The following is an 8,170-nucleotide window of genomic DNA, read 5'->3' on the forward strand; positions in this document are numbered from 1 at the left end:
CTTGTGACACCAATATGTAGTGACAGGTACACTTTATGGAGGGATCGAGGGTCTAAAAGACCCCAGACCCCTCCACTACACTTCCCTGTATGCAAAACGCCGAAAACGGCATTTTTGCATACAGATGTTTTTCAAATCTGCCGCCTTTTGCAGCAGAGTAACCCGGATGTGACGTCATGGACGCCGCCTCTGGGTTATGTCATCGGAGACCCGATCGATGCCGTTTCCGGCATTCATCGGGACTCCATCCAGCCGGCGGACGTGCCGGCTGGGTGCTTGGGGCTCCCGGTGGGACGGGAGCCCCGAGCAAAGCCGCATCGATCGTTACCGACGGAAAGCCGACCGTCGGCTTCAAACAACGGTACCGGGATGATGCCTCTAGCTAGAGGCATCATCCCGGTATAACCACTCAAAGTCAGCCGACGTAGATCTACGTGGCTGGTCGTTAAGTGGTTAACAGACAATTGCGTGGTCATGCGACACTGTACCCTAATAAAATTGATGTCCTTTATTCCCCACAAATAGAGCTTTCTTTTTGTGGTATTTTATCACCTGTGCAATTTTTATTTATTGCGCTATAACTTTCTGCTATATAAAACTTTCCCCAAAAAAAAAAAAATAATTAAAAAAAAATTAAAAAAAAAAAAAAAAAAATTAAAAAAAAAAATCAGATTTTTTCATCATTTCAGGCCAATTTGTATTCCGCTATACATTTTTGGTAAAAAACAAAAATCCAAATAAGCATATTTTGATTGGTTTGCGCAAAACATCTCGCATTTACAAACTAGGGGAAAGATTTCTCATTTCTATTTATTTATTTTACTAGTTATGGCGGCCCATCTGAGATTTTTAGCGGGACTGCGACATTGCGGCGGACAGATTGGTCCCCAAACTGACATTTTTGACACTTTTGGGGGGGGGGGGGGGACCAGTGACATTACTACAGTAATCAGTGCTAAAAATATGAACTGTTACTGTAATAATGACACTGGCAGGGAAGGGGTTAACCCAGGGACCATCAAAGGGTTAAGTGCGAGCCTAGGGGAGTATTTTCTAACTGTATGGGGGAGGGACTTGTGGAATCAACACAGAGAACTGTGACCATAAACAGGAGGAACACAGGCTCTCTGTGTTCATTCCAGAGAGAACAACGGTCTGCTGTGTTTACAATATCAGAATGTCGTTCTCTCTCCACGGGGAGTGATCGTGGGTGCCCAACGGCAATTACTGCCGCGGACCCTATGGATCGGCTTCCCAGCGGCCTAACGGGGGTGCTCCCGCTCCTCCGGCGGTGCGCACGCGCCCCCAGGAGTGCTCCCGCGAACCGCCATACAGTATATTTGCGGAGGGCGGTTGGCAAGAAGTTAAAAAGGAGTTTTATTTACCTTGTGCTTCCACAGGCTTCTCTTCTTTGTGCATCTGGTCCCCTGAAGGCAATTCGCTTTGGCGCTCCATCTGCTGGTCACACCCTGACATCATAACGTACAATCCAGGACCAACAGTCCTGCATTTTAAAGCGATTGTAAACCTTTACTTTTTTTTTTTTAAAAACCAAACATGTCATACTTACCAGCTTTGTTCAATGGTCTAGCACAGAGAAACCCCGATCATCCTCTTCTCGTATCCCCCGCTGGCGCTCTTGAGCCCGATCCGGCCACTTGCTATGGGGGCACTTGTGCTGGCTCACTCCCAAGCCAGCTTAGATCCCACCCCTCACCCACCCCCCCCCCCCCTACACACTGGCTGTGACTGACAGCAGGAGCCAATGGCTTCCTCTGCAATTCCTGAGCTTTGGGCAGGGGGAAAGCCAATAGAGAGGCTGCTCTCGTGCACATTGCTGGATCGGGATGGAATTGGACTCAGGTAAGTATAAGGAGGGGCTGCACTCAGAGAATGCATTAGGGTAAAAAACCGTCAGCCTTTAGAACCATTTTAGGGAGGGGATTCTGGGGGTCCGCCCATAACCCAGAGCATCGCAGGAATATGAAAGCGAGGGATAAGTTAGGTAAAATTTCTTCTTAGTGTTTGCCTTGGCAAGACCCAGCATCATCCCATGCATTGCAAAGGTGCAAAGAGGGGGGGGGGGGCACTGCAAGGGTAGCTTTACAATCTCCCTGGAATTCAGCTTTAATTTTAAATAAGCAACCATTCATACCTTCATGTTGCATTATTTTCATTACAAGTGGCACAGTAATGCACAAAACCCATGGTATGATTACATTTCTTTTGAACAGCACTATAACACCCTATAAGAGTAGTGGGTAACATCCACACAACAGCACACCACAACACGTCCTGCATTGTGGTAAGCCAAGGTAAAATTAAGCAGTCAGGTCAGTTTTTTATTGTATCAAAGTGTGCTGTGAGAGAAATGAATGGGCCACCTAACTGAGCATTAAATCAACACACAGATTGAAAGGGCCCTTCGCTACATCTTCTTGATAGAAATTGGTCCTTGTTGACCTACCTTTAGTTTTGTGGTGACGTCTCGCTTAGAAAGCTTGCGCAGCACCATTCGGAAATCAGCATCAACGAGGCAGTCCACCTCCTCGGCACCCTGCACAGCAGGGACATAACCGGAGTCGCTCTGCGATGTTCCAAACCCGATAAAGCCCGGGACTGTGCCTCTTTCCTTAGCCAGAAGTTCTGCCGCTCTCCCGCTGCTAGATGGCTACAAAGAAAAACTTTAGATTAGAGAGGAAATCAACTCCATGTTATGTCGGTTTTAAAGTGCTTGTAAAAGTCAATTTTTCTTTCTTTTTTTAAATAACAAACATGTTTTACTTACCTGCTCTGTGCAATAGTTTTGCACAGAGCAGCCCCGATCCTCTTCTTCTGGGGTCCCCCATCGGCGTTCCAAGCTCCTCCTCTTTATCAGGTGCCCCCACTGAAAGCTGCTTTTTATGGAAGCAACCATGCGTGCTCGCTCCCAAGTCCCACTGCTGCATCCATTGACAGACAGGGGGACTCGGCCCTGCTCCCCGCTCCCATGTCGCAGCTATTTAATGACAGCAGCGGGAGCCATCAATCTGTCCAATGAGGAGAGCGATAACAGCTGGAGCCACTGAGCTCATGCACATTGTTGGATGGGGTCGGGCTCAGGTAAGAAAAAAGGGGGGGGGATCTGGGGGGAGCTGTAATAAAGGTGGTTTTTCACCTTAAAGCGGAGTTCCACCCAAAAGTGGAACTTCCGCTTTAGGGAGTCCTGACCCCCCGACATGCCACATTTGGCATGTCATTTTTTGGGGGGGGGGAGCGGGTACCTAGTTTTGACAGGTACCCGCTCCCACTTCCGCTCGGAGCGCCGCGGCACCCTGAACGGAAGTTCTCCTCTCCCCCTCCCTTCCTGCAATCTTCTGGGACACGTCAGAGGTCCCAGAAGATTGCCAGTGTTCCGTGAAAAAACCATACCCGTGAGAAAACCATACCCTCGTCACTTCCGGTGCACCTACGGAGGGTATGGATTTCTCACGGTAGTTAAACTTGCGGCGCTTACATTAAAACATCTCCTCTGCAACATCAGTCATCTCCGCTCCTTCCCCTGTCACTTCCCTCATCTCCGTTAATAAATATAAAAGCGGATCACGGAGCCGCGATCGCCGTCATTTACATCTCATACACCAGCCGCCGCTTTTATATTTATTACCGGAGATGAGGGAAGTGACAGCGATAGCAGAGGAGATGATTGATGTTGCAGCCGAAGTGTTTTACTGTACCCGCCGCAAGTATAACTTTAGACACAGTGCCGTGATAATTTCATGCCCACCGAGCATGCTGCGCACTTCTCAAATTCTTTCATGTTCAATTAGGTCTCCGGGGCTCTGAGCATGCGCACTGCTGCGCTGCTCAGCTGTTTCAGACCGGAAGTGACGAGGGTATGGTTTCTTCACGGGGTATGGTTTTTTCACGGAACACCGGCCAATCACGGCGCGCAGCGCGGCTCGCGCATGCGCAGTGGGTACCCGGCTGTGAAGCCGCAAACTGTAACAGCCAGGTGCCCACAGCAGTGATGCCGGCGCCGAGGGAGAGGATCGAGGCTTCGGGCGGCCGCATCGCTGGACCGTTGGACAGGTGAGTAAATGGCTGGAACTCCGCTTTAAACACTTGACGACCGGCCCATAGTAAAAATACATCATTACTTTGACGTTAAATAACAAGGTTATGGCAGCAGCTAGCGGCCATAGCCCTGGTATCATTTTTTACTATGGCCGGTTCTCTGTAAGATAAACTTGGTCCCGCAGGCGGATTCCCCGCTGGATCACTTTTAGAAGCAGCAGGAATGGTGCCTCCCCTCCTGCAGCTTCCCGGTCTTTGCCAGGCTTACCTGGCCCATCGGTAAAGCCCGAGACCGATCCGATGTGGCCGTTACCAGTGCAGGAAGACAAGCGAGGCAAAGATGGCTGCCGCTCGTCTCTATGCCCTTGGAGAACGGAGCTTTTTTTTTTTTTGGCTTTTTTTTTAAGTTAAAGTTTATTTTGGCTTTCAAGTGGTTGTAAACTCACTTTGATGACTTTACCTATAGGTAAGCCTTCTGTCTTGACCAATATGACAGGAACACTATTTAAGTGTGTTTTCCTTTTCTAATAAGTGTATTTATATTAATAACATGATAGGAGACAGGATGGACATTGGAATGCACTGTCCTCCCCTCCTTCTCCTCACCTAAATGTACTGTATGTATCAACTACTGGGAATACACTTTCCGTTCTGAGCTATATACACACTGACTAACTCCCTGTTCAGTCTTGACCAATATGACGGGAATGGTACCTCGGTACAGGTCCCTTGCCTGGTCTGCCTATCCATGTTTACACTATAACGGAGGCCTGTTTGGGCACGGGACTGCACTGATTATCTTCTGTTTAAATGCACTCTCTGCGTCAATAGACCAATCTGCAGATTGCCCCATCTGTGGACGTTTCTGGAACCGCAATATCTGTAAAAAGTTTTTAAATACCCCTATATATCCACAAGATGGCGTCCCTTGAAAAGTGGGTAGGGCTATCTGTTTGAGGTACCTTTGCTATTCTGTATCAGCGGTGACTGATTTGCAATCAAGAGATACCCCTTTAAAAACACCTTCCCGCCCACACAATGACGTCCTGAAGAAGTGTGCGTTACGCACGCGAAACACGTTGACGTCACACACAGCTGGTCACACACCTATGGGAATCTTTCATGCATCTCTAAGGGGCATTGGATGTCAGCAGAGACATGTCCACCGACATCCGATCTGATCCGTCAAATCCGGACGGATGGAAACCCTATTTTCCATCCGTCTGGCGGATCGGATCGGATGAGAACGGACAGACGGTCCGTTCTCATCCGATTCCCCCATAGAGGAGAGCGGGGATCTGAGAGCTCTGTCTCCGCACACAGCATGGAGACAGAGCTGCCATCCGCCTGCTCAGCGGGGATCGGCGAATTGATCCCCGCTGAGAAAAACTGAGTCCGGCGACGGAGCGGACAGTGTGAAAGAGGCCTTATAGAGCAAAAGAAATCGTTCTCTATCCTTTTAAGCTTTCAAAATCATTCCTTTGTACCTTATTGCTTTCATATATTGCACCGGTCACATGAACGCCCTTCCCCTCCCGTTCAGGTACAGGCTTACCTGTGGGTAAAAATCACAAAACTGCTTTAACCTCTTCAGCCCCGGAAGGTTTAGCGCCTCTTCATGAGCAGGCCATTTTTTGCAATAAGGCACTGTTTTTATAACTAACAATTGCGCGGTCATGTGACGCTGTACCCAAATAAAATTGGTGTCTTTTTTCCCCCACACATAGAGCTTTCTTTTGGTGGTGTTTGATCACCTCTGCAATTTATATTTTTTGCTCTATAAACAAAAAAATTACTTACTGTTTTGAAAAAGAAAAAAAAGACAACTTTTACTACTTTCTGTTATAAAACAAACAATAGAAAAGTGTAAAAAAAAAAAAAAAATCAAATTTTGTCATCAATTTATGCCAATATGTATTCTGCTACATATTTTTGGTAAAAAAAAAACTCCTAATAAGCGTATATTGATTGGTTTGCGCAAACGTTATACCGTCTACAAACTATGGGATACATTTATGGAATTTTTTTTTACTAGTAATGGTGGCGATTAGCGGTTTTTAGCGGGACTGCAACATTGCAGTGGACAAATCTGACACTAAGTGACAACTTTTTGGGGACCAGTGACACCAATACAGTGATCAGTGCTTAAAATAAATATGCACTGTCACTGTACTAATGACACTGGCAGGGAAGGGGTTAACATCAGGGGCAATCAAAGGGTTAAATGTGCTCCTAGGGAGTGCTTTCTAACTGTGTGGAGGAAGACAGAGTTCCGTGTTCCTTCCTATCAGAAACACGAGATCGCCATCGTCCCTTCTCACTTGTTTACATAGGCAGAGCGCTGTTCTGTCTCTCCTAAGAACGATTGCTGAGTGCCAGTGAACATTGGGCCTGCCGGACGCACTGATTGGCTCCCGCTGTGTCCAATCACAGCAGGAGTGGGTTGCCGGTGGCACGCGCACCCCAGACCCAGTACAGGTATGTGATTTCGCACAGGAGGGCCGCCCTGCCACGGTATATCTGCGTGAGGCGGTCCGGAAGGGGTTAATTCATCCATGCAAAATGTGTAAGCTAGAGGTATTTCATTCCATATTACAGAGGTCTGATCAGTAAAATGTTCTTCTAGCAGAGGTCCAAATATCATGTTGGCTCCTGGGGGGGGGCGCATTTTCATGTGACATGGGAGTGACATCATTGTGGCTCGGCCTTTCAAGCTGCTGCAGCGTGCAAACCCAGAAGGAGGAGCAGGTGAAGACGGAAGCTTCTGCAGCTGTGCTGGAGGGCTTCGTTTCAAGGCATGTGTCTCCACAATGTGCTAGTATTATGTGCATACCAGCATATTATGATACTGCCTTGCTGGAAGAAACAGACAAGAAGAGGAATAGAGGGGAAAACTTCCAATTGGGAAACAAGTTCTGGTGACAACCAGGGATTTCCCTTCACTTCCTGTTGTGGCTATGGGACAGGAAGTGAAGGGAAATCTCACCAATGGGACACAGATGGCAGAAAATAACCTGACAGGGGTTATAACCCTTCCTTAGCAGGGATTTCCCCTCACTTCCTGTTGTGGCTATGGGACAGGAAGTGAGGGGAAATCTCACCAATGGGACACAGATGGCAGAAAATAACCTGACAGGGGTTATAACCCTTCCTTAGCAGGGATTTCCCCTCACTTCCTGTTGTGGCTATGGGACAGGAAGTGAGGGGAAATCTCACCAATGGGACACAGATGGCAGAAAATAACCTGACAGGGGGTTATAACCCTTCCTTACTCTATACAAAATTAAAGACACAAATGTTTTTACTATAGTTCTACTTTAGTCCCCTTTCACACTTGTGCGACCTAAAAGTCACGTGATTCTACCGCAATTTTTTCGCCGCAATTTTGACTGGACTTGAAGCAATCCCTAGGTCTATGGACCTCAAAACGCATCAAAGTCGCACCAAAGTAGTGCAGGGAATACTTTGAAGTTGTTGCAGCTTGAAGTCGCACAGATATGAACGGTAATGATTGGAAATCACGGAGTGCGACTTGTCATGTGACTTCGCAATCCCAAATCGCACAAGTGTGACAGGGGCCTTAGGAAATGATCTTCCTGCCATGATTTCTCTATGGAGCCCCCCCTGATCTCCCATGTGGGACCCCCCCCACCCCAATCCTTCCCCTAGGCCTCACACACACTGTACACCACCCTGGTCACTGTGGCCCGTGCCCTCCCCACCCCCAGTCTCCTATCACCACACTGGGAATAGCTGACTCCCCCACCATGCCTGGCACAGCACAGGCGTACTAATCGATCCCGGTACTCACCCGAACATTGCCCTTTGTCCTCTGCTTGTTCTTTCCGCCCATCCTCCGCTCTTTATCACCGGCAAACACTTCGCCAGCAGCTCACTCACCACCGGTGTTCCCGTAAAAACCTTCGGTAAATCGGCTATTGATTAGTTCACCTGAAGCCTAACCATGACGTCCTCACTTATCTCCAGGCCCCGCTGCCAGTCTTCCGCCCTCACCCCGATCCGTGACATAGGCGCTCAATTCACAGACAGAGAGCTTGGAGTTAAGACCACGTGACAGGGCAGATGTTATCCAGCTGAGTGTTCTAGTAATGGA

General features: G+C 48.1%; 1 protein-coding gene across 1 annotated transcript in view; it reads right to left on the reverse strand.

Moving 5' to 3' along the window:
- Nucleotides 1-7,938, reverse strand: part of LTN1 (listerin E3 ubiquitin protein ligase 1) — a 197,260-nt gene extending 189,322 nt beyond the window's left edge. The window contains exons 1-2 of the mRNA XM_082246619.1: nt 7,868-7,938; nt 2,468-2,671 (exon numbers count right to left, since the gene is read on the reverse strand). Of these exons, the coding sequence (XP_082102745.1) occupies nt 2,468-2,671; nt 7,868-7,909 (246 nt within the window). The 5' untranslated portion in view covers nt 7,910-7,938. The remainder of the gene's footprint in view (nt 1-2,467; nt 2,672-7,867) is intronic.
- Nucleotides 7,939-8,170: the final 232 nt, after the last annotated feature.

The sequence above is a fragment of the Pelophylax lessonae genome (genome assembly GCF_965119305.1).
Source record: "Pelophylax lessonae genome assembly, chromosome: 2".
In the NCBI taxonomy this organism is placed as follows: Eukaryota; Metazoa; Chordata; class Amphibia; order Anura; family Ranidae; genus Pelophylax; species Pelophylax lessonae.